At 39.2% G+C, this 26279-nt stretch overlaps 3 protein-coding genes across 6 annotated transcripts in view; all 3 read left to right on the top strand.

Moving 5' to 3' along the window:
- Nucleotides 1–281: 281 nt before the first annotated feature.
- On the top strand, nucleotides 282–3221 carry LOC134640417 (pyrokinin-1 receptor-like). Its single transcript, XM_063492213.1, has 6 exons — nucleotides 282–431; nucleotides 626–722; nucleotides 1608–1813; nucleotides 2116–2337; nucleotides 2418–2595; nucleotides 2851–3221. Exons 1-6 carry the CDS (start codon nucleotides 282–284, stop codon nucleotides 3219–3221), a joined length of 1224 nt encoding a protein of 407 aa, XP_063348283.1.
- Nucleotides 3222–5516: 2295 nt separating this feature from the next.
- LOC134640416 (rho GTPase-activating protein 19-like) lies at nucleotides 5517–10805 on the top strand. The gene is made up of 11 exons (XM_063492212.1): nucleotides 5517–5563; nucleotides 5884–6131; nucleotides 6665–6745; nucleotides 7234–7443; nucleotides 7550–7776; nucleotides 7917–8003; nucleotides 9136–9201; nucleotides 9580–9768; nucleotides 9859–9945; nucleotides 10148–10234; nucleotides 10800–10805. Exons 1-11 carry the CDS (start codon nucleotides 5517–5519, stop codon nucleotides 10803–10805), a joined length of 1335 nt encoding a protein of 444 aa, XP_063348282.1.
- Nucleotides 10806–17502: 6697 nt separating this feature from the next.
- slit1a (slit homolog 1a (Drosophila)) overlaps nucleotides 17503–26279 on the top strand; it is an 83810-nt gene continuing 75033 nt past the window's right edge. For all 4 annotated transcript variants that reach the window (XM_063491088.1, XM_063491086.1, XM_063491087.1 and 1 more), the window contains exon 1: nucleotides 17503–18222. In XM_063491088.1, the coding sequence (XP_063347158.1) occupies nucleotides 18014–18222 (209 nt within the window). In that variant the 5' untranslated portion in view covers nucleotides 17503–18013. The remainder of the gene's footprint in view (nucleotides 18223–26279) is intronic.

The raw sequence follows: 26279 nt of genomic DNA, 5'->3' as shown, positions 1-26279 counted from the left end.
AGGATTTGTATAAAAAAGGCTTATTGAAAAAATGACATAACCTGAATACAAATAACGCTTTCTAATGACTGTTCTAATGATTGAATGATTGCGCATTTATGTACGTATGTATGCATGTATATATTTATTTATTTAAATGTCTGGCAATAAAAAAATAAAAATTAAAAAAATCAGACATTATGGAAAGACATTTTCTTTTTGGTACGCTTACCCAGCTTGGTCGTGAAATTTATGAATCATTTCTCTATAAAATCTCTCTAGTACGTTCCCGCTGCTTCACTATGAACTTCTCAGGGGAGATTTCATTTCTCTTCAGCTGTAACGTCAGCCCAAGTGCGACACCACAACTCGACATTAGTGTCACCAAAAGTGAGCCGCTGAGAATTGCTGTCCCCATGACCATCTTCTACAGCATCATCTTCTTGTTTGGAGTATGAGTATTACATTTACTGGATACATCATCATGCAGCCCAAGGCTATTAAATTGCAATGCACAATGTTGAATGGAATAATTATAATAAAACTAAAGCAGCATCACTAACCCACTATACTAGTCATGAAGAGCAAATATTATGCAGTGTTTCACACTGTACAGCACATAATGTTCTCCCCAAATGCTCTGCAGGTCTTATTTAACGGTGTAAGCATACTGACCCTTCTCATGGATGCCCACATGAGAGTCAGTGCCATTCGTTTCTACCTTCTCAGCCTCGTTATATCAGGTAGGCACTGTTAACACTCTTAAGAAACTCTGTTGACAGCATTAAACTAAAATCATTAAGGGAAATTATTTTTTTCCTATGTATCTGCATTTACTGTCTAAATTCAAAGTTAATAAAAAAAAATTCACCAGAAACAAACAATCAGTGCCAGCGGAAGTGTAGAGCTGCCACCCAGGCAAAAGAAAAATAGAGCTATATCACGTTATAACGTGAAAAGTTTATTGTTCTAACAATATACTTTTCATGTTTGTACAACATAATATCACATTATTACAATATACATAATTATCACGTTCGTACAATATAATATTTATATTGTACGAACGTGAAAGGTTTTTTGTTATAACGTAATAATTACATACAGAATATGTAAAACATACATTTTACATATTCTGTTATTGCCTTTATAATCCTTTAAGAACATCTGCTGCTGGTTTACTCAGTGTCTTTATTATTCATGTTATTTTTTTAGGTAGGTTTCATTTTAAGTCTTACCTTAAATTATTATTTACTCTTCTTTAGTGTAAAGCACATTGACTGCATTTTTATGTGTGAAGTGTCATGTCAATAAAGTTATTGAAGTAGTAAGAATTCTTCAAACATTATTTAATAATAATAATTTTACATTATTAAAAAATGTATGTGTGATATTAAAAATTAAAAGTTAAATTAAGAACACTGGTGTTGTTGTTATTTTGCAATGATTGAGTCTTAAAAGTAAAAAACAACAACAACATTGTTTTAATTTCACATTATTGTATATTTATTTAATAAATTTGCTAAAATATATTAAAATTTGACTGAATTCAGTATCCTCCAGCTTGGATAACAGGGAACCTATCTCCATCCAAATTTGCTAATTAACTTACTTCTATTAAATTTTAGACATTCTGCAGCTTTTGACCATCCCAGTAACATTGTATCGGTATTACTGGGAGAGCTACCCATGGCGTCTGGGTCAAGCAGTGTGCAAGGTCTACTTCATGATCCGCCAGTTGTACTGTGCCACCACAAGCTGGGTTATCGTCACCTTCACCACTGAGCGCTATGCAGCCATTTGCCACACCATGTGGTCTGTCACCAGCCTACAGGTTGAGTATTTGGACAACCAAATACAGTGTCTTATGTGAGGCAGTTTTCTGTTGTAAAATAGAATATTAAAAAAAAGTAAAATCATTAGAATTATTGATCATCTGTACTCAGAGTTGATTAACTTTAAATTTTGTTTATATATCAATAAAAAGTAAAGCATGTATCCAGCAGGATAATAAACAAAATAGGTAGAGAAAGCACAACGTACTGAATACGTTTACTGTTGCCATCTCTATTTTTGTATCATGTAAAGAAGAGTTAATAAACTAATTTTCCTTCCCTTTTCTTGTCTTTTTAAAAGAGGTCTCGAGTGCCGTGCCTTGTGTCAGTATGGATGATTTCTCTGGTCTCTGCTGTCCCCTTTGCACTGGTCTATGACCAGGCACGCGCTTGCATCCTGGACTACACAGCTACCACTCAAGAAGATGCCTTCCAAGTTTCTACCATGTGTGAGATGACAGAGCCAGATCCCGCGCATATCTACAAAGGCGCCTTACTTCTGAGAGCCGGGTTCTTCTTTCTGGTGAGATGAGTACCATTTAACAGGTTATGTTTTTGTGTCGGCGTAAAACAAAGGGACCTAACACGCCTCTCCAACAACAGGTCCCACTAGTGTCCATCTTTACTCTTTATATGCTCATCCTGCACTACCTGAGGAAGAATAGCCATCAAAGGACAAACATGGGTCTTATGCCACAGGATCCAGAAGGAAGGCAAACAATCAAGTGTCACCAGAATGGGAAACTGCTTGTAAATGAAAAGAGAGCTCTAAAACTAATGGGTGAGCGATAAAAAAGTTTAAAATCCTATTACTGCTTTGAAGGACACATACCAGGTCAATCTATAAAGTAGTGGCTTCAGTAATGGCAGAAAAGTATAGGACACTGCTCTTCTTTATCTAATCAATGAGACAATCATAAACAGCCTTGCTGTCCTGCATTTACTCCAGTTTATATGCAAATGAATTACATTAGTGTACTATTAAAAATCATTTCAGAATGTTGAATTATCAACACTCTCTCTGTTCTGCTTTCAGGTGCAGTCGTGGTGGCTTTTTTTGTTTGCAACTTTCCTGATATCGCCTCATCACTTATGCAGGTTTACGTGGTTGTGTGGTCCGACACGGTCCTTTCCATTTACACAATCTTGAAATCGTATTTGTCACTCCCACTGTGGTATATCAACGGTGCTTTGGACCCCCTGTTGTTCTGTATTTCCTCCCACACATTTCGCAGGGCGTGCTGGAGAACCTTGGGTAAGCTCAGACCTCACTGCTACTGGACCTATGGGCTCATGTCTCAGTTGAGACAGAGGTCTACGGAAGAAGAAAACGTGGCAGCCAGAGAGAGGATTGATGGTAAATTCTGTGAAGAAAAATGTGAAAAGAAATTTCAATATAGTGGCTAAAAATCAGATAAGAGGAGTGGATGTGATGGGGATAAACATGAAAGCCTCTTTTCAGTATGAGCTGCATTGATTAGCACTCTGAATTCTGTGCTATACTCTTTCATGCTATTGTATCGCTGCCTCCTTTCATTTCTTTCTCTTGTTCAAGGTTTTCTGAGTCTTTTTGTAAATATGGTAAAATGTTTGACTCTTTCTACAGTACATGTGGAATTCACATTTTCAGAGTCCTTTTTTGTGTAGCTACAGAAGAAAATGATTTTACAGCAACTGGTGTAAAGCTCACGTTGTGGTGTGCAGTCTTACATTTGTATATAAATTTAGAACACAGCATTTGCAAAGGATTACCAAACAAGATATTTATGAGTCTGTTGTTATAAAGAAGTTTCAAATATATGTTGAATAAGATTAATATTGAAGTTTGTTACAGGTCTGACATATTCATTTTTCAACATGGAGAAGATTCATGCGCTTGTATGCATAGCTGATGCTGCACTTGACTTTAACTGTTTTTTTGTTTTTTTAAGAAAAGGTAACTCCCTAAATGAGTCATACATGTGTTGTTTTCTGGCAGCACTGATTACACATGATTATGTGTTTTCTTCTCAGAAAACTGTTTAAAACTGGCTTGACTATTCCTACATTTTTAACATAAGTCAATTTGTCTGTACATTTCACGACAGGATATTTTCAAACTATATTTCAGACCTTTGAGACCCTTGTTGTATGTTTAATGCTTTATAAATTTATGTTTTTGTCAGATATGTTTATGTTTTATTCTTTGGAGCACACAAGTCAAGTTTGTGTTGCCAAGACAACCAAACACCAGGAGACCTGACTTGACTGAGAACACACCGATCAGTATTTTATAAATATAGACTCACTGAAGTATAACCTGTGGATGTATTGTGTTCCTGGACACAGCATGATGTTGATTTATATGACATTTTAGAGCACAAGGCTTCCGTTTAGTCATGATACACTTTTTCATTGGAAATTGGCTGCTTTTTCACTCATTTTCAGTTTAGCCCTTGTACCTGACCATTTTTAGAGGAATGCTTTCTTGTTTGTTAAACCACTTGGCACAGACATATGAATCACAAAAAAGGTACCTACTTTAAGGGATGAATCAGCGTTGTATCTTCAGATAACAGACAACCAAGTAAAGGACTTAATTTAGGTCTTTAGGTTGTATCTTTGGACAGATGAGACAAATACTTTTATTCTATATCAATTACTTTTCAGTCTTTTATTCATTTTTGCATACACACTCCTACACACATGTATTAGAAGAACAAAATGCCACAGATAATGGGCAAAAAAATCAGAGAAAGGGTAAGCTATAGAAATTAATTTTCAGTAGTCTTTTTAATTAAGCTGATTTAATAGGATGAAGGACGCTGTTCCAGAGTTTAGGTGTCAAAACCTCAACGTCTGGTGTTAAAATAACTGGATACCTGGTCAGATGATTGGAGAGACCGGCTGAAGTTATAAGGTCTCATTAGCTCTGCTATATACACAGGAGCAACCCATCTCTGTCTGAGGATCTTAATAATTTCTGCACCCGCCTTTAGAACTCCATCACCTGCTGCATCTGCACCAGACTCACCCTTACACCAGGTGAGCTACCCAACACTGTGACCTCAGCAGAAGTGAGGCAGGTCCTGCAGAGGACTGATTCCATAGCACTCTATAACACTGCAGGCCCTGACAATATTCCTGGACAGGCACTGACAGATTGTGAACATAAACTGTCAGAGGTGTTGACTGACATCCTGAACACTTCTCTCTCACAGGCAACAGTACAGGCCTGTCTTAAGACTTCCACTATTATTCAAAAAATCCACAGTGACAGCCCTGAATAACTATTGACCTCGCACTGACTGTCATGAAGTGTCTTGAAAAAATGGTTATGTTCCATGTAAAAAACTCCACTGATGTCACTGTGGACCTGTACCAGTATGCCATCTCATCAGTGGTTCATACAGCCCTGGAAACACCTGGAAAATAAGAGTTGTATTTATATGTGCTTTTCCTGGATTTCACTGCCTTCGACACAATCCACAGACTGTGGTGCAAAAACTCTCAACACTAGGTGTTTGTTCTGCCAATCAGAAAAGTGAGTGATTGGAGACTGTAAATTGCAGCCAGTCGCTTGAAATCAGAGTGGCGTTTTTTTTGTTGGGGTTTTTTTTTGGAGAAAAAATACACGGAACCGACGTGACGTGTGCATATCTCGGCCAATCACAAGTCAATGGGCGGGACTAAATATGAACCAGCGGAGAATTCAAAATGAAGATGGCGGCTGAAAATGGTTCCCCAAACAATCACAAACTCGAAAGAAAGTAAGGACCTTTTGATTAATTTGACAAAGATGAACAAGTTACAGTGCTGCTGAGTAAACTATGTGTCCATCAGAGGATTAGTACTAATAAAACAAAACAAAACTCTGTTTTCACTACTTTGCATTGGGACTTGTTTTTTCCCCGTTAGCAATAGCCAGTGGAGCTAAGTTAACCTAGCAACAGTTTATACTAACATAAGCTAACGTTAATTCGATAATTCACGCAAAGTCTTACTTTTAACGCTTTATTCTCGGGCCAGCTCGAAGTTTTATCATTTCAAGATGGACATTAATCTATGGCGTATGTGTTTCCTTTAACAGGGAGACAAAATGCAATGTGTTTATCAGTCAGGAAAAGCCGAACCAGCCTGTCATCTTTAACCCGGACTTCTTCGTGGAGCGGCTGAGACATGAACATCCGCAGGCTTTCACGGAGCTGGTACTTAGCAACATCAGTCGAATGATAGATCTTCCTGGGGACGAGTTTGCCCAGCTTACTGGAGACTCCGAGCCTAGAGTCCCCTCATCCAGCGGCTTTCTACGCTCCTTTAACTTCCTGAAACGGAAAGGTTAGGCCATAAGAGTCTTCGTTATGCACGCATTTTAACCGCCTTTGAAACGGTAGTTTGAACAAATATGATTTATGTAATACTTATATTCTTTTGTTATTGATTTCCTGAGGGAGAAAGCAGAGTTGTGTGGACTCACATGACTTTCTCAGTCATGTAATTTTATTTCTAAGCCTGAAATAATTAAGTAGTTAAGCAATCAGTACATAATTTACCATAAGCAAATATGATAAGATTGCTTGTTCCTGCTTATGGGGAGTTTAGGGGGACATGAAAAAGAAGGCAACATCTAACCCTCACAAATGACAAGCAAGAACAATCCAGTGTTTATTTTGGTTAGGCAAATCATCTCTCCTCTAATTATTCATCAGGTGATGAACAATAAAGACTGGAGACTAAAGCGCTTTTGAGTTTCATCAAGTCATCTTGTAGTTAGAATTTGCCTCTCACATCTTTCTATTTTGACTAGAATGGGTCCATTCGTACACAAAAAGCCTGCAGTCAGTCTTGATGTGTCATTTGATTTCTTGCAGACAAAGGAGTTGTTTTTGGTGCACCATTAACTGAAGAAGGAATCGCACAGATCTATCAGCTCATCGAGTACCTGAATAAAAGTGAGTATTGATTCACATGCTCATATAACGTGACATTAAATGAACCGTATCATCCAGAGTGTTTTGTGATATTGCGCCTTTGCATGTGTCACCTCCAGAGGCAAAGAAATTCTTAACAATATTATTTTTTGAAACACGATTAAAATAACTGGATTATTCTAAATTGTATATGTCAAGCATCACACTTTTTACTTGCTCTGTAACTTAGTTTAAGCATTGAATTGCCATGAGGTCATGGTTTATTTCTAGAAAGCAATGATGTCATTCACTGAAAGTGGACACTGGATGAAAATGTTTGAGTCAATAATTTATCTGAAAGCACTTTGCTCTTGCTGACTCCCTCCTTCCATTTACTTCTCTCCATCACTCACCTTACTGCTGTGTCTTTGGCTCTCTGCGTCTCCTTCACTCTGTGTCTGCCTACCTAAACACCCTCCACCCTCCCCCTTTCTGGCTGTCTCTCTCCATCTTTCTCTCCCACCCCTCAGACCTTCATGTGGAGGGGCTGTTTCGTGTGCCAGGCCACAGCTTAAGGCAGGCAGCCCTGAGGGAGATGCTGAACACCGGGGCAGAGATAGATCTAGAGACAGGCGATTTCCACCCCAATGATGCCGCAACATTGCTCAAGGCCTACTTGGGAGAGCTTCCAGAGCCTCTGTTGACACACAGACACTATCATGCTCATCTGAAGATTGGAGGTGCTGGTTGTCTCATGCACAGATCCTTGTCATTCAGATTAATGCATGGTCAGGAAAAATATTGCTAACCTCTGCTTTGTAATATTTTTTTGTCACTTGTTTTTAGAGTTGACTCGCTTTGATGATAAAGGGAATAAGACAAATGTGCCAGATAAGGAACGCCAGATCGAGGCGTTTCAGCTCCTGTTTATGCTTCTCCCACCTGCCAACCGGAGCTTGTTGAAGCTGCTGTTGGATTTACTGCACAGCACAGCTCGCAATCAGCACTCCAACAAGATGTCTGCTATCAATTTAGCCAAGATGTTTGCTCCACACATCATCTGGCCCAAAAATGTAAAGACCTTAGGTTCATTTTGTTCTACCTTCCGAAACACTGTTTGCAGTCAAATGAACCATCACAAATAATAATAATAATGATACTAGCTTTTTGTGTTTCTTTGTGACCTCTTCTTCTTCTTCTTTTAATTGTGCAGGTAATGGCAAGTGATCTTCAGGGAGACATAGAAAAACTCAATAATGGCATAGCATTCCTTATTAGACACTCACAAAAACTGTTCAAGGTAAGCTCCCCTGGCGTTGATCACTTATTGTATCAGTGTTGCTTAACTTATGAAAAGAAAATCAAGAAAAATCAAGATGTAACATTATTTCCTTTTAAAACAAAACCCAGGCAGGTCTTATCAATTAAAGGCTATTAGGTGTCATTTAAACAGGCACCTAGATGGTATCTCACAGCTATATGCCATGTATTATAACAATGTCTTCTCTTTACTTAAAGTTTCATAATAAGGACTATTGTTGCCAGGGTTACAAGTACAAACAAACGTGATAGAGAGCAAGAAAACAGAAATCATGTATGTATGTATTTATGTATGTATGAATGATTATAATCATTTAAATGTCCTGCAATCAGCCGCCATCAGGCTCTTTACCTGCACACATTGTATTTGACAAATTCCTGTCGATATAAAGTTTTGAGTTCAAGCAGGTTTATAGGAAGAAAGAAGTAGGCGGCTGATGTCGCCCTTTTAACTCAGTGTCTGAAGTGTAGGATTTTAAAGGTATTTGGACAGATAATCATCATCAAACTTAATATTTCTGAAAATTGTTGCCAGTCTTTGACCCACAGCCATGAGCAGATGCTTTGTATCTTTCAGGCCATCTTAAATCTCACTTGCTGTGATGTGTCTCAGATTGGAATTAAGATCAGGTTTTTTAATTAGTCTATTGAAAATATTTCACTTATTGGTATTTTTTTATTATAGCTGGGTCTTGTTTGGGCTTTGACTAATATGTTCACCTATATCCTACATTCTTGACTAACATTAAAAGTTTTTTCCCCATTAAACAAATGGTTTTCCTGGGTTTTTCCATGCTACTGATGCATTTGCTGTTTTCTAGTTTTGTGTGCAGATTTTTTTCCCTTTGGATATGCCCAACTTTTGATTTTATATGCTGTTAATTATTTTATATCTAACAAATACTTTATTCAGTACTAATTTGATTAAACTAGTGAAATGAAACCACAGGCCACTTTAATCGGACCCCTTTATGTAGAATGAATTACTTTATTTCAGTTTCAAAGTAGAACATAGTTAGCCTTAACGCACTGTGCTTTATGTCTGAATAGCTTCCACATTAGTATATTTAGTTGTTTCCAGAGGCTTTAATGTTTGTCTGTTTTCATTGAAGGCGCCTGCGTATATCAAAGAATATGCCCGCTTGTACTTCACAGGATCAAAAGCTCTTCAGTCAAATGTAAGTATTTTTGTTTTCTATTTCTAACAGAGTTTGTCTTAGTAGAAAAAAAAAAGAGAGAGTTAGTACTACATTGCATTTAGCAAATTACCAAATCCAGTCACTTCAGTGTTTGACTCATTTTAGACACTTGGATGTCTAACTCCAGAACCTGGAAAGGCTGGTGTCTTCTTCAAGGCGTTTAATAGAATAATTTTCAAACGAACCTGAAATAAGACTTTTAAATACTGGTTTGGTAGTTAGATTTTAAAGCTGTTTGTTTGTAAACTCTCACTTAGAGCAACAAGAAAATCTGTGCAGTTATCTCTCAAAAACTGTTTGATTTGTTTTGTTCTATGAAAACAGAATTTTGATTTTGCTTTGTTCTGACATTTTTAGGATGACTTGACTCTCTGTTCTGGGGCCAAAGAGGACCCTGTGACTGCAGTAACAGTGGCCTCCCCTTCTCCCTCCATAACAACAGTCACATCTGATACTCAGAGTTACACTGAATCAGCCCTCAGAGAGCTTTACCAGCAAGTGAGCAGCATGCCAGAGTCTGCCAAAAAGAAAAAACTCATCAGACAGGTACTCAGTGTAATGCTGCTGTGATAATAAAGACATGCATACAAGGTGCTTGGAGAACCAACACGTAAGGTGGTGTATTTTTGTGTGTAGATCGAGAAACAGACACCCTCAGCAGACTCTCGGGCACCATTCAGCAGGAGGCACTGGCGTTCACGCTCTTGGGGTGGAATAATAAAGGTTTGTTGACAGTATTTGTGTGTCTGCATTACCCGTCACATGATTTCTTGCCAACCTCTTATAGACACAAAGCTTTTCATATATATTTGCCTGTGATCCTATTAATCAGTGCTTTGATTATTCCAACACAAATTGAACAAAAACTAAAATCTGTTGATCTTGTTTAATAGTTTTCTTTTCTTAATTTTCATTTTTCTAACAGAAGAAAGTGTTTGGAAGCCAAATGTTAGCTGAGAAAGAAAATGGCAGACCACAAAATCATCTACCCAGCTGCTCTGCTGATGGACAGGTAAAAGAAGGAACCAGCTGTGCACAAACAAACACAAGTATATTTCAAAATAAGTCTGAGAGGGAGAACCTGCACCTTATTTAACATAGGTTTTGCTGCTGTAAAATATTAGCTAACAGAGTGAAAAAAGTCTTTAGCCCTTTTCTCTTCTGCCTCCAACTGAGTGACTGCTGCTTTGGATACTAGTGATCAGACAGGAAATAAACTGGGTGCAGGTGATAATCTTTAAAAAACAAACTGCTGGTAATAAACCCCTCATAGTAATGATTACAATGTAGAGTGAAACACTTAAGAAGTAATTCTTTTATTTTAACCATGACCAACTAAAATGTCACACTGAAATTATTGGGCACAGTTTGCTTTTAAAACTGTCATCGGCTACAGCGAGAGAGCAGTTTTCCTCATTACTGTGTTGAACTTTTCTGGCATTTCAGCCATCAGTCTGCGGTTCACCACAGGCGGTGCTTAGATTGTTAATGATGCCTGTGCTCAGCTGAAAGGACTGAACATTACCTAATCGTCTCTCTCTTTCTGTCTTTTTTTTTTTTACTCTTTCCTCCACCAGGATTAATTGTGTGTGAAAGGATGTGCGCCCCTCAACTTGGGAACCATCAGTCTGACTTTTATGTAAAAGCAATTAAATGATCATCTCGAGTTCTCTGTAAACAGAAGGTGTATTGTAAGGTTTTCTTTACATACTATGTTTAGATCATCTTTTTTTTTTTTTTTTGTCTCTATTTTTCGTCACAAAGTTTTAGACTTTGAGTTAAAGAATCTCGACCTTTTTTTATCGACCTTTTTTTTCTCTCAGTTCAGCAGATATAATTGGAGTGAGAGTGCTGATATGTTCTTTCTTTTTTTTCACTTCACCTCTTTTCAAGAGTTTCGTCTTACTTTCTTGTTCAGTGATGATGCTCCTTATTATGCAGAGGTAATTGCACTGGTGAAATTTGCATCCTTAGCTTTGTGATTGAGTGAAACATGTCTGATTTTAATTTGAAAAGCATTAATGTATTTATTTTTCATTGGACTTCTGGATGATTTCCATCAGGATCTCATTAGTATAGGGCATTGGATGGAAAATGTGATATACAGAGTTTCTATTTAAATGTTAAAATTGCTTGTAAGTTGTAGGTAGGATAATTAGTTAGATTTGGTCATTGAAAACCAAAGTTATTTAAATCCAAAGTGTGCCTTAAAATGAACATATCCGAAAGTTTTACGAAGATTTTCCTTCCCCAGTAGCTTATTTTATGTGTCGATAAAATAAGGGAGATGCTTAGTGAAAGGTCAGTGGAGCTTGTGTACTTTATGTCAATATTTGTTTCACTTTAGCACAAATCCATCTTGACGCTATGATCCCTTAAGCTACTGCTTCTTTAAACTGTACCTTGGTTTTCTGGGGTTGGTCTTAGATCTTACATCCGGTTTGAATTCTTATGCAGCACCGTATCTGGTTTTATAGCTTTATATTATTTTTTTGTTTGTTTTTTACCTTTGACGATACTGCAAGATTTTTTTTTTTAATCAGTTTTTATTGTTCATATTATAGTTATCGTTATTTAGTTTTAGTTTAAGTGAGTGGTTGAATGCAGATGAAGATGGATCGTTTACTTGCCTTCTGCTGTAACTGGTAATCCAGGTGTTTTTCTGGGAGAGTTTTGGCTACGACCACTTTTAACCCCACTTTGTTGCCTTACTCCATGAGTGAAACTCACTTTTCACTGCTGTTACAATTTAACTATAATGTGACCATGTAAACTGGTGAATCTGGTGCTACTGTGAAGCTATGCAACTCAATGTAATTAAAAGACATCAAGCTGCACTCCATAGTTGGCTCTTTTTTTCTTTTTTTTGAAAAGGCCAAACTTGAGTCATTGAGCATACAAACATAATTGTGAGCATGCTTTCTAATGATTATTATTCTATTAATCATCACAATTTAAGTACTTCTGCCTGAACCTCTGCAATGCTTTTATGTATTTATTTATATTTTTTTCCTGCCACAAGGTGGTGCCCTTTAGTTGTAAATAATCAGTGAGGTACAGAGTCATGGGTAGAGGTTATCCACTTTTGAGTCACTAGTGTATAAAGGTTGCTGCAGCTGTCTGTGTAGTGTAAGCTCTCAGTATTTATTAAAATAAGAAAATGACATGCCCACCATATACTCATATTCATATATAAGTAGCTACTTGAAAGGTTTCCCTGTACTTGAAACTCGTGCTTCTCTAACAGGACATATCAAAACATCCTACGTCCTGAAAGTTGTCAATAAAGTACATATGAGTTGTTTTAATTGTACCAAATAACCTGAAAACCTGCATTAAAAAGTTTAGGCCAATGATCAATAATGAATTTAAATAGAAGAAAACAACTTGCGAATGCAGTTATGGGGTGAAAGTTTGAGTAGCAAGAAAATGTTTTTTCCATAACAGCATGAATGTCTGTTTGTCATTATGGTGTCAATGTATGGTTGGTATTGTAAGTATATGCTGTAAACATGTATGGGGATGTTCCCCAAATCCTAAATATATATACAACAGACAACGTCCCCAATAGGAAGTGTATTGTTTTACAGCTAAAACTCCACAGGGGTTTTATTTAGCAATGAGCTTGATGACTGTAAAATGGCTCACTGGTACTGTAATCAACTTCACATTATATCAAAATATGTTTGTGGGTTTGTGAGTGGATGTGATTTTGCTTTGAATGTATGCATTAAAATGCCTTTTAGAGGGAGCTAATTCTGTCCATATTCTAAACTCACTAACCGTTCATTTGCGTTAAAAGGAAAACACAATTAAAATATTTTTTTTTATGCCTTTCCGAGGCACAGCTGTGTTAAGAGAGAAATACAAATGACTGGTCGGAAGCACACTGTGGAATTTTCTGAATTCTAAATTTGGTTTCTTCGTATTTTATTTTCAAGCATGTGTTGGTTTCTTTTTAGTTAACTACATAAGAACTTCTCAGTAGAAAAGTTGTTTTTTTGTTTCAAGTAGTTTTGGGTGAAAGATGTATGAAAATAGAGATATGCATAAATGTGGGAACCCCTGTTTAAGGTTTCTATAAATGTCAATTATTGAAGTGAGTGAAGGATGAACTAATCACAAATAAGCCTGTGTCTGCTAAGATGAAGATATTGTGGTTTTGTTTTACACAATTATAGAGTGAGGAAAAAAAGAGAGTTGGACAACGCAAAAATTTTATTCCACCCAAAAGGATTGAAGTGTCAGACAAGATGTTGCTCACAGGCATTGAAAAGGTGGTGCAGTTTCCAAAACACTCCTCAATCTTCCTCCTAGTCCCACTAGCCATAAGCTCTTTTAAACACACCTAAAATGCTGAAGAAGAGAAGATGCAAAAATACCTGTTTGCTTTTTGTTGTTGTTTTTAAATCTGTAATGTCAAGAAATGGCAATTAACAGAAATAATGAAGGCAGGCTGAGATGTAAAAGACACAACTTTCTATGAGAGCTATGCAGGATTGAACGCATCACTGCTTTGTGTTTGGGCTGGAGCCAGTGTCACCGGAGTGGATTCAGTTAATTAGCAGCAAATTCTAGCATAGTGTCTGTTAAGGAAAAAAAACAAAGCTGAAGCTGCAAAGAAGAGGATTTATTCAGCAACAGGATAATGATCCTAAACACACCTCGAAATCCACAGTGGACTCGAACTCTTGGAACTCTTGGCTTGGCTCCATGAAGCATTTGCAAGTTGTCAAAGAGGGTATTGACCACACACGGTACCACGCTTTTTGACCTCTGGCTTTTAAAACTGCAAAGATGGGAATAAAACATGTTTATCTTGCTTAAATGAATCAATTATTATTATTTTTTGTCATTTTATACCTTTTGGACTTCCTTTCCTTGGTTGGCTCTTCACAGTAACACAGAATTTAATCATGGGTGCCTAAGCATATGTAATGCTTCCACATTAATTGGGTTTCCTCATTTTATGTCAGTTCTTGGTAACATCTTCTGTTTTGCAAACTCTCCTCTGCCAGACTATTGTAATTGCTGCTATGTCGTCCTATGCCTTTGTAAACAGCAGAATTATTCCTTTTGCATATTTGTGTGCATTCCTCTCAAAGCTCTGTGAGAGCGGAGGGATGTTACCACCACCCCCTATTACCACTAAACACCACTGTCTCCTCTTTAATTAACCATTCATTGAAGGAAGCTCTATACTGCACTGACATTTTTACTGGGACAGATGGAGCTTTTACTGAATTGTTTCGAGTAAGTGCGTACACCTGCATGTGCGCATTCATATGTGCACGTTCTGAACTGGACAAGCATCAAAGCAGACAGATGCACACAAACTAAAATATATCATTACATCATCTGTGACTCTTTATTGTCTTTGTGCCTTTCATCAGTTAACGTGAATGGGGTGCTGTAAAGTTAAAGCACAAACTGCATGGCTCAAGCTGAGCAGAGCCACAGCTGAGGTGTCTGATACACACTATAGTAAAGATTTCAGTATTTTTATATTTTGAAAAGTGTGTTGTTGTCAGTCAAGGAGGAAAGGGTGAAGTGTTAATAATGCATAGCAATGATAATTCTTGACTAATACTTAAAAAAAAAACAAGTTGCAAAACCAGAAACGCAAATACAGACACCAACTCAATCACTTCTTCAGGCATTCTTGTGATAAATGGTGCTAAAAGGCATCTTGTCTTTGTCTTCATTTATTTGAAGTAAAGCACTGCCCATCTCTTGGGAGAACAGCTGATATGCAGTAATAGTGGCCTAAGTATTAATTAATGGTGCTTAATGGTTTATGAAGAGTCTTTAATTAAGTAGATGATCAGTATGCAAAATCGGAGACATGCACAGTGAGGAAGTCTGATCCATGGGAGTTATTCCTTTTCTTTCTTCATAAAGTTTCACATTTCATTTTAAGTTGTCACCTTTATTTTTAATGCTGTTTTGTAATATAAATGAACCCAGCAATTATGGCCTGAACTCATTAAGATCAAAGCTCCATTTTCTATCAAAATCTAGAATAGTGATTTGCAATTCAATGAAGTCCAAGTCGAAATGCATTTGGAGAGTTCCTGAGAGCTACAATTACACTGTCAACTTCAGTCAGTCTCTGATATATGTACACACAGTTTTAACTAAGTTAAAAATATTTATTATTAATTCCTGCAAAGGAAATGATTTCCTACATACAGTGGTGTGAAAAAGTGTTTGACCTCTTCCTGATTTTCTAGTTTTTGGGATATTTGTCACACTTACATGTTTTAGGTCATCAAACAAATTTTAATATTAGATAAACATAACCCGAGGAAATGCAAAATGTAGCTTTTAAATGATTTTATTGATTAGGGGAGAAAGGTTATCCAAACCTACTTGGTCCTGTGTGAAAAAGTAATTACATCTATAGTTAAATTGTGAATTAAATGTGATTTAATTGATGATTTTAGTGTTTAGTGTCACTAAACACACTCAGGCCTGATTACTGGCAGATGTGCTGAATCAAGAAATCACTTAAATAATACACCACCATTTTTAAGACTTTGGGGCTCCAATGAGCCACAGTGAGAACCATTATACACAAATGGAGAAAATTTGAAACGGGTAAAACTTCCTTGGAGTGACCAGCCTACCAAATTACTCCAAGAGTACATGGATGACTCATCCAGGAGGTTGGAAAAGAACCCAGAACAGCATTAAAGAACCGCAGGGTTCACATGTCTCAGTTAAGGTCAGAGTTCATGATTCAACAATAAGAAAGAGACTGGGCAAAAATGGCATCCATGGGAGAGTTCAAGGAGAAAACCACTGGTGACCAAAAAAACACAAAGGCTTGTCTCACATTTTCCAAAAAACATCTTGATGATTCCCAAGTCATTTGGGAAAATATTCTGTGAACCAGCAAAACAAAAGCTGAACTTTTGGAAGGTTTGTGTCCCATCACATCTGGCATTAAACTAACACCACATTTGAGAAAAGGAACGTCATACCAGTAGTAAAATATGGTGGTGGTAGTGTGATGATCTGGGGCTGTTTTGCTACCTCAGGACCTGGAAGACTTGCTGTAGTAAATGGAACCATGATTTCTGCTTTCTACCAAAACAACCTGAAGGAGAATGTTCGGCCATCTGTTTCTGACCTTAAGCAGAAGAGCATTTGGGTTTTGCAGCAGGGCAATGATCCAAAACACATCACCAAGTCCACCTCTGAATGGGTTAAGAAAAACAAAATGAAGACTTTGGATTGACCTAGTCAAAGTCAAAGTCCTGACCTGAATCCGATTGAGGTGCCGTGGCACGACCATAAAATTTTTTTGATGATCTGAAACATCTACGTGCAATAAACATACCAAAAACTAGGAAATCGGGAAGGGGGCAAACACTTTCACACCACTGTATGCCACATATTATTGTTTTGGGTTTTTTTTTTATGTTTTTTTCTATTTTAAATACATATATATTTTTTAGCTTTGAGTCCAGTGCATGATCCTGGCATTAAGAGACAGATTGTGTGCCAGTTGCTCTGACAAATTTAAAAATCAGAGCAGGTAAGATTGGGATTCTAGTGGTTTGCCTTTGCATTTGCATATATTAGATTATATTCTCTGTTCCCGTGGCTATGCTGTGTTAAAATATAATGTTTGATTTACTTTTTATGGCGGTGGTCTGCCTCTCCTGCAGATTCATGATCTGTGGAGGCAGACTGAATATATGTGTTTTTTTTTTTTTTTTTATTCCACTTCCCTGCTGCTGCTGCTGCTTCTGTCTGTGTGGCCACGCTTGATGTACATGTTAAGACCCACACTAACTGATTATTTATTCCGGCTTTTTGCCTCCCCGGACCGAGGTGTTGATTCCTCTCTTCCCTACTGGATACACACACGCACGCATGCACGCACACACACAGACCACTGTCTCCCCACAGCCTCTCCCTTCAGGCAAGGGTTATGCAGTGTCATGCAGGTTAGGTCTCTCTCTCTCTAGGGGTTCGCCTGGAGGCAAACCTGAGAGAAAAGAAGGAGTGGAGTGAGTGAGAAATGAAAAAGAAAGATACTTGGTGTAGATTTGTATTGTGAATAGAGTCAAGGGAATGAAAAGGGGATCTCAGGAATGAGAGTGAGTTCAGGCAGGGTTCTGGAGGGGGTGTTGCATGGGGAGTGAGAGGAGTGGGTGAGGAGAGGAGGGGTAGGGGTGGAGTCGGGGGCTCTGCTATTTGTAGATCCTTGTGATGGATGACTAGTGTGTGTGTGTGAGTGTGTGTGTGAGTGTGTGTGTGTGTGTGTGTGTGTGTGTAAGAGAGAGAGAGAGAGACTGGCATTTTTTTCTTTCCTCTCTTTGCCTATTCCCTCTCTCTTCAGGCGAGCAGAGCAGAGCGGGACTGAGTGAGAGGAGGACAGAGACGCAGACGTGTGCAGACCAGAGCACACCAACTCCACAAAGACAAGAGAGAGGAGAAGAGTTTGCAAGGAGAACATAAGAAACAACTGCTTATTTTTCTTTTCTTTTCTTTTTTTTTTTCTCTTTTACATCTCCAAACTGTGGTGGATATCAAACCAGCATCAAAAGAATTCTACAAGAACAAAAAAGGATTTGTATGGCTTTACAGCAGAGAGGAAAATATTAGCATTATCTCATGTGTAATTTTTTTTTTGTTCATATTCATCAAATATATGAATTTATTCTAGTGGACTTGTAAGGTGTAACAAGACTCTTGGAAGCAGACGTAGAGAGGGGAAGGTGGACACACAGAGAAGTAAGGGCTTGTTAAAGAAGAGCAGGTTGTCGTTCTGGTGAATATGGCCATTAGAGAAAGCTGGTTTGAGGCAGGCATGGGCAGGTTGGCCGGGCAGCCACTCTGGATGTGGGTGGCGATGCTCTCTGCCCTGATAGTGGGCAATGCCAGTGGCTGCCCAGCCCTGTGTACCTGCAGCGGAACCACAGTAGACTGCCATGGACTGGGTCTCAAAACCATGCCAAGGAATATCCCCCGCAACACTGAAAGACTGTGAGTACGATCTCTGCTTTAGTTACTTCTCTGTGTGGGCGCATGAGTGTGTGTTTGTATAAAAGAAGCTTTAATATCTTCGTTTCTTACTGGTTCCCTTCTATTTCCTTGGTACATTGTAGTAGTGCACATGACTTTGCTTAGACTGAAACAGAACAATAGCCCTGCCTGTAAAGCTGCGTGTATGTGTGTGCATGTGTGTCTGTGTGTGTGTATGTCAGAGAGAGACTGTGTGTCACTCAGGCAGTCAGTCACTAACTGGCATTCCAGTCAGGTATAAATAGGCATGAGGGACTGGCAAGACCAGAGGCAGATGTGTGCCTTTCACATGTGTCCATAATTTACTTATTTGTTTACACTTGCAGCATGTAGCTTCATTTTTTTTCTAAATTTTGAAGCTAAAATACATTTAAATCCCCTTTTCTCTTCACTTTTTTTCATATAAATGTAGAGTTTAAAAAGTAAAGTCTGACTTGAAGTTTAAGAACAAGGTTTGACATCCAGTCTGCGCCACACTGTGTCGCTTTGCCTCTTTCCTTACCTCTATTGCAGTTTTTACTTTTTCCGCCTCTCCCCGTTCTCCCGTCTCCCCTTCTCCAGCTCCTCAACACGCACTCCGCAAATTGTTAAATCATGGAGAAAATTAAGCAAATCGGCTACTTAGGCGAGTCTTGCACTAGTATCACGTAGCTGTCTTGTCAAACGGTGGGAGGATGGGAGACGGCGGGAGAGATGAGGCGGATGCTGGCTCGCAGAGTGGAGTTTCTCTGTCTTTTCTGACATTCTTCTGAAATATTCATCAGCAAATCAGAAGTGAGGAGTGCAAGGGGAAATAGATTGTTCTATTTCAGCTTTTAGAATATCAGTGCTGAATAAAACATGCTGTGGGAACAGAGGAGAGAAAGCCTGTGTCAGAGGCAGCGTTGGCATAGTGGGAGCCGGCTGCATATTTTATGGTTTTCATATTTAATTTCTAAGAACACCTTTTTTTTTCCCCCTGCTTCACGCTCTGCATGTTACCAGGTTGCATTTGTGCACATGCTGGTTTAACAGTGAACCGGAGAGGAAACATGGTTATTTTGTGGTTTCCTTTTACATGAATGGCCATTCACACTGGAACGATCCCCTGCCCCTCTGCTCAAGAGTATTTTTGTGTTAAAAGTTGTTTGTTCATTCATAGGTCATGTACAGCTGCACATTTTATCGCCGTAGCATCTCACTCAGGATGTTGCATTTTAAACACAACGTACTTAAAGGTCATGTGTAACTTATTCCTGCGTTGTTGCCTTTTTTCCCCCCCCTCTGGTTACGTGTGTGCATGTATAAGCTGTGTGTCTAGGTCATGTTGAGCGGTTCTGCTTAACAATAGAGACAATCCTCTGTGGGTTGTTGTAAAGGGTGATTCATCAAGGTGATTGCACAAATCAACACCAGCCCCACATGATGGTCCCATGTGCATAGCGAGATTTATGTGTATGTATTGGGAAAATGTGTGTTTATCTGAATGAACTTGTGCAGCCACTGCTGGGGTCAAGAATGAGTAATGACTTTGTCAAGTTTATGTAATTGTCCCAGAAGTTTGTTGCCCTCGTCTGTACCAAACGATGCTAACGGACACTTTCTTTTCATCAATTTGAATCATAAAGATTTTAATTGTGTGATGCTCCAGTATATATAACTGCTGAACTTTAATACAAGGGAATGCAGTATTAGTGTTAGGAGGCTAACTGAAAAGGCTAACGTCATACAAAAATCTGCACTTTACCTTGTAAGGCTGGTTTTGTGCTGCATTTGTGTGAATGGGTGTACTTGCTCTCATGTATACAATACTTTAGTGTGTGTTTGTGTGTATGTGTTAGAGGAGGAGGGGGTTGCTTTTGGGAGAAAGTGTTTGTGCGTGTGTATGTAGGCTGTTGAGACAGACAGCAGAATCCCATTTGCACTTGTCACTGTGGGTTTGGATCAGGTCTGACCCCTGCGCTCCTCAGACCGAAGCCTGTAATGAGACTGTGAGCTCCACGTGTTAAAATCACACCCTGGCGTGTATGGGCCGCTGGCCGCTCCCTCCCCCTTCTGCTTTCTCTCTGCATCCATCCTCTCTCGCTGTCTATTTCCTTGCCTCTCTTCCCCTTCTCTCTTGGCCTTTTATCAGGCAACACTGAGAGAAAATCTCCATCTGTAATGCTGATTAAATTGGCTCGCGCACAGTAAAGGATCTTAGTTAAGCTTTTTGTTTGACAGGTATGAAATTAAACTCTTCTCTCTCCTTGTTTTGTCTTCTTAACAGCCCCACTCTTTAGTTCGAGTGCGTGTCCCATCTGTGAATGAGTTGATTTGAAAAAGGGGAGGAGCTGTGTGTGTTTTTGCGAGTGTGTGTGTGTGTTTGCCTTCATCTAACTGCAAAACGTCTGTGCACTGATTATGTATTTTCTGTGCCAGAAGATACCTTGTACTGAGATGCGGGGGCATGTTGGAGCTCCTCCAGAGTAGAGGAGTTGGAGGCTGCACACCATATGTGTGTGTTTGTCTGTCTGTTGTGCAAGCCTAGATAAATCTGATGTTCGCTTTAGTTTGTGCATAAACCACAGCATGTGCTTCCATGTGTGTATGTGCACACAAGCAGAGAATAAGCGATAGCTAGATGAAAACACATGAGGATTAGTAGTGGTTGAAGATGAGCAGCCCGGTCGCTTTGATAACCACATCTATGCATTTTGGGGTTGGAGGTGGTAGGCGTGTGTGCCTGTGCCAGGGAATGCCTGTAGTGTTTCTGGCATCACCACATAGCTGGTACAACTGACAGCTCACTGGCCACCTGATCCATAATTTACCCTGACAAGACTGAACACAGCCTGCCTACTACCTGCCAACACTGGCTGTGTGACTAAAGTGGAGAGCGCAAGATGGAAAAAGACAAAGAAATGGGGGTGAAGGGTGGAGCTGAGGGGTTGGATTGAACGCACGATAAGAAGCCAAGGCTGGCACAGTAACTAAAGTGGTAATCACTAATGAAAGGATTACTACACCAGAGCAGTTAAGAGAGATGTAATTCAACCACAAAGCTAATGAATGAATAAACTAGATTATGTTATTTGCTATACAGGGCAGAATAGGTCTAGCCCTGAGGCAGACTGAATTTCATTCAGGTCTTTTTTACAGTCTAATATATCCATCCTCATAGCTGGTAATCCCATGAGGAGTGATAATGCCTGGAATGAAGATCATTCAGAGAATGTTTATGCACAGCGGAGCATTGTGAAATTACAGGCCTGGGACTCTGTCATTTCAATTTACTGCCTGTGTAACACAGCTGTGGTCTTTCCTCTTGTACTGAACACTGAGGTGGATGTCCTCTCTCTCTCGCTCTCTCTCTCGCTCTCTCCATAGCTGCCTTTTGAGCAAGGATTTTGTGAGCTGTAATGTACATGAGGTTTTGCAAGCTATAGTTCCTCCTATAGTCCACTGTGCTCTTTCAGTTTTTGTTCTAATAAACAGTGAGTCACATTTTTACATTTTGCATACATGTGTAGAAAGTGTGTTGCTTGACTGAGTGCGATGACTGACTCGTAAGCCTCAAAGCCACCAGCTGTGCTACTATACACACCGCAGGCCCACCGGCCCACTCTTCTAATGAGTACAGCTACTCTGTGGAAGTGTTTAATTGAGCCCGCGAGAGCTCGGAAATGACCCTATCGATATAACTTGAGTGCACGTGTCTATCAGGAAAACACACCAAAACCAAGGCATGCACTTTTTCACGAGGCTAACATATACAGTGTACATTACTGATTGCTCTGCATGCCTGTCTACGAGGGCCAGATTCTCAGAAGACCTTGAAAATCAAATTTGGAAAATCCACCTAGATCACCTTTCATCTCTCAGAAGACCATCTTTCCTTTTAACCCTACTGACTAGCCAGTAAGAAGCAGGAAAGTGGAGGGGCGGGTGATGTCTGTTCGTGTGTAAAACGTGCATCAATGAACACTCTGCTGATATTGTGGATATGCCTTCATAATCCACATTTCACGCTGCTCGAGACACTTCTGTTTGAGAGAAGTCTGTGAGCAAATTATGGGCAGCGTTCCACATGAGCTTGACATCTGCACTGGTCTGCACACTAATTAGATCAATATGGCGCAGGACCGCAACATTAGAGCTTCGATATTTATCAAGTTGTTCATTTTATAATTCTCAATAAATAATGCATCTATTAAAAATAAATAAAAAAATGAATCCACACCTTTAGAACTGATATTTTAAGATTAAATATGACACTAAGTTATTTAGAGCTTCAACTCACAGCTGTTTCTTTCTCATTTTATTTATTATTCCATTTTATTGTCTATCAAATATCAGAGAACTGAAGAAAAATCCTCACATTTGCACAGCTGCAAGCCGTCAGCTTTTGGTAACTGTCTGAAACGAGTAAACGATCAAAACGATGATAGATTTTCTTTTGAAAATATTTAAAATGGCTATGTTTTTGCAGTGGGGGTTATCCGTTTGTTGATAGGCTAACCTCTGCAAAGAGCTGGAGGAATGCTGATATCAGTGTGCTCTGCGGGGGTGAGAGTCATACGTATGGCAAGTCTTTATTCTTCGAGGCCATCAGATTTAAACACATATGGTGCGTCCATCAAATTACCAGTCAGTGCACATCTGTGAGCCAAACATCTTGTCAGTCTTCTGTTTGGAACAAATGAAACATAATAGATGTGGCTGTGCAGCTGTTTCATCCATAGTTTCTAGTCAAAGTACACATTCGTGTAGCTTAAAAGCCTTCATACGGCATGCAAAGCCACAATAGAACCTCAGAATCTGTCACTGAACAAACTACGGTTACAGTACAAACCATGAAAGACCCTTCAGTCTCTGCCTCTACTACAGCCCCGTGTGTGTTCCTTTTCCAGCCTGTGGCCGTAACACACATTGGAACAGATGTTTAATTGATTCAATTCAGCATGAGAAAGTGCCGTAAGTTATCTATGTTTGATCAGAAGCTGTCTGTATGCTACTTTACCCCCTGGTCTTTTCCCAGGCTCCTTAATTCCATCTCCCAGTCTTTCTCTCCATCTGTAAAATTTTTGCGTAGAGCAGCAACTGCTCTGAAGGCTCCCCCCCCCCCCCCCCCCCCCCCCCCCCAAAAAAAAAAAACCATCATAGTATCTTCTTGCCAGGAGTGTTGTTGTCGTCTGAAGGCCCAGAAAAGAGAAGCAAAAGTCAAATGTTTGGGTTTGGGTCCTTGACTTTTACCTGTAGCAAGACAGGATGCAGGAGACCATACTGTGGTCAAGGCTATGAGAAGGAGCTGTGTGTGTGTTTCTGTGTGTGTATGACGGCAATGCATGTGTGAGATACGCTTGATGTTTAACTTTCCTATCAGTAATCTTGCTCCTGGGGCCTGACTGAGCAGAATGAAAACTGTAAATAGCCCTCGAGGAGCCCAGGAGCCAGGAAAACACACTCAGACGGTCTTTACGCGCTGACTGCACACACAGGCAGACTTACACGATTACTGACACACACACACACAAACACACACTGACACACGCACACACACACACACACACACACACACACACCAAAAATGTACGGTTAAAGGCCTTAACTGCTTGTCTGAAAGCCACATTTCAATAGAGGGAATGTTTTGTTCAAGTTGAGCAGAAATCTGACCTCTTACTGTGGACAGAAGTGTTCCAGTTGGGTTTAAGGGTGTATTATTTTGGTCATGGTGGTCTTTCTTCCTTTCCTTCTCATTCTCACAGTCTTTCAGTATGAGACTGTTGTGTGCCCAGTCGACTGGTTACGTACCCCGTTTGACCATCTAGTATGTAGGTCACTTTCTTCTTGTAGTCTACCAGCCATTTAGGCCTCATTTCTCCACTGACATTTCCCAGACAGCCCGTCAGCTCTTCACAGCTCCCATGGCTAACGGCAACCCTCCGCCACACTGCTTCACACCGTCGGTTTTCGACAGCTAACAACGCCGTCAGAGTAGTTTTCTCCTTTTTCTGTCTCACAGTGACTGTCTTTCTTCCCCTGCTGTCTCCACCTGCGTGTTTTACGGCTGTCAAGCCCATATGCTGCCAAGTCTGCGGGAGGAGGAATGCTTTGCTTCTTCACAGCTTCTCAACCTGTTCATTCATTAGGATGTGTGCTCAGCGGTCTGGTCAAAGAGCATCATCAGTGTGTGATTGTGGTTAATGAGCATCCACATTTTAGGCTGTGGGACGTCAAGCTTGTGTTCATCAGATTGTTTCCACAAGAGGAGTTTGGACAGCGCTATGCCACCAATCCTCAATCAGCTGGCTTCTGTCCTCCCTGCCAGGCTAAAGCTGTCCAGGACAAATGGTCCTGTGGCGCTTACAGCAGCGATACAGAATGACTGCAGTTTTCATTTGCGGAAATACTTTTGCTAGCCTGCTGCATAATTTTTTGCAGCTTGTTAGTAAAATTTGCGCCTGTAAATATACGACTGTTAAAATGAACCACCTTCCTCAGACTCTCCTCAGTAACACCAGCAATGGGACTGCGATTATTATAGTGAACTGAAACTTATTAACAACTAATAGTAGGTGTGAAAAAAGGAAAAACAAATAAAGTTATGTAGTTTGAAAAAAACGTAATTAAAATAATAAAAAATAAATAAAGTTTTAATTCAAATAAAAAAAATGTGAATGAAAAACTTTCAATTTGGTCAAATTTTTCATCACAACATGCTTGTCAAGGCTTGATTAAATTGTTTTTTATTTCTTTTTACTTGGATGTCTGCTAGATGTCTGTGTTAATATAACAATATTTTTTTCTGAACTTAAAAAAAATCCCCACAATATGACTAAAACTAACACTGAAATTGATGAAAAATAAAAAAAAAATAAAAATAAAATTAGCCCAAAGTGTGGCAGCTGGGATTGTCAAACTCAATACCGACTCACAGGAAAATATTAGATACTATTTTTAATAGGATTGGAGAAAAAAAAAAAAGACAAATGCGTCTTAATTTTTGTCATAAAAACTAATTGGCTTTTTAAAAAAAATATTGAAACAATAAAAACAATAACATCAACGACAACACTATTTCTAAGTTGCCTGATTAAAAAAGAAATTAAGATTCTCTTAGGTGGTGAAAAAAAGAGAGACTATTTTTAGGCTCTCTGAGGTAGTGCTGTTTTTTCTGGTGACACAAATAATTGTGTTATCCAGCTAAATTAACAGTCTATTAACAATACAGATGGGCAGAACTCATTTGTAACCTAGCCTCCACATAGTTGCTAGCTGCTAGCTTATTGACGACAGATGGCTAATGTGGCTAATCAGATAATTGCTAATAGTTTAACAGCTAGCATTAACATGGGTACTGGCTAGATTAACATTTATGATAACTTTTTAACACCTGAATGTTGTTGGCATGACCTCTGACCTCTTGAAATTTGTCAAAGTGTCAAAGCCTTGTGAACAGGTGCTATTGGCAGGAGGGGCTGTGTGCCTGCCATTCTGCAGTACTGTGTGAAGTTGTGTGTCAGCTGGAGGAGGCAAACAACGTGCTGCTGGTATTAACACTGCTGCAAATGATCGTCTAACCCTTTTCAGTAGTGATTTGTATCTGAGTATAAATTTTTTTTGACAACCCTAGTAGCAGTAATATGGTTTCCGAATGGACTGATTAACAAAACCTGTGAGATGTGGGAACTCTAAATGGAGTTGTTTGCCTTATCCTGCTTTGTTTTAAGTAACTGTCTCATCATAATGACTCATTTGCTAGCCAGTGGTTCTGTGTTTGTTTTTGTTTTGAAGAGTTTCTGGCATAAATCGATTCTGCTGCTGAAAATCTCTGCAGCCAACAGTAGTTTCTCCTGTGACCATTTAGTTGTGATTTGGCTCTGATCTGAACACAATTGCCTGTCCCAGTGGTGCTGTTCATATACACGTCAGTGGGAGTGGTTCAATGCATTCTTTGGTCCCATATATTGAAATTGTAGTTGTATATATGTGTAAGAAAAAGAGCACATGTGGATCAATCTGTGTGAAAACTTCAGTGAGCCACTGTGCTTGCTTAT

The sequence above is a fragment of the Pelmatolapia mariae genome, linkage group LG13 (assembly GCF_036321145.2).
Source record: "Pelmatolapia mariae isolate MD_Pm_ZW linkage group LG13, Pm_UMD_F_2, whole genome shotgun sequence".
Lineage (NCBI taxonomy): Eukaryota > Metazoa > Chordata > Actinopteri > Cichliformes > Cichlidae > Pelmatolapia > Pelmatolapia mariae.
This window is presented reverse-complemented; position numbering and strand designations above follow the sequence as displayed.

Excerpts from the sequence above, each read along its gene's own strand:
- LOC134640417 (XM_063492213.1), top strand. The coding sequence starts at position 282 with ATGAACTTCTCAGGGGAGATTTCATTTCTCTTCAGCTGTAACGTCAGC. Across the intron at positions 1,814-2,115 it reads GGTCTGTCACCAGCCTACAG|AGGTCTCGAGTGCCGTGCCT; the intron begins GTTGAGTATTTG and ends TCTTTTTAAAAG. Across the intron at positions 2,596-2,850 it reads GAGAGCTCTAAAACTAATGG|GTGCAGTCGTGGTGGCTTTT; the intron begins GTGAGCGATAAA and ends TTCTGCTTTCAG.
- LOC134640416 (XM_063492212.1), top strand. The coding sequence starts at position 5,517 with ATGGCGGCTGAAAATGGTTCCCCAAACAATCACAAACTCGAAAGAAA. Across the intron at positions 6,746-7,233 it reads CATCGAGTACCTGAATAAAA|ACCTTCATGTGGAGGGGCTG; the intron begins GTGAGTATTGAT and ends CCCACCCCTCAG. Across the intron at positions 7,777-7,916 it reads ACATCATCTGGCCCAAAAAT|GTAATGGCAAGTGATCTTCA; the intron begins GTAAAGACCTTA and ends TTAATTGTGCAG.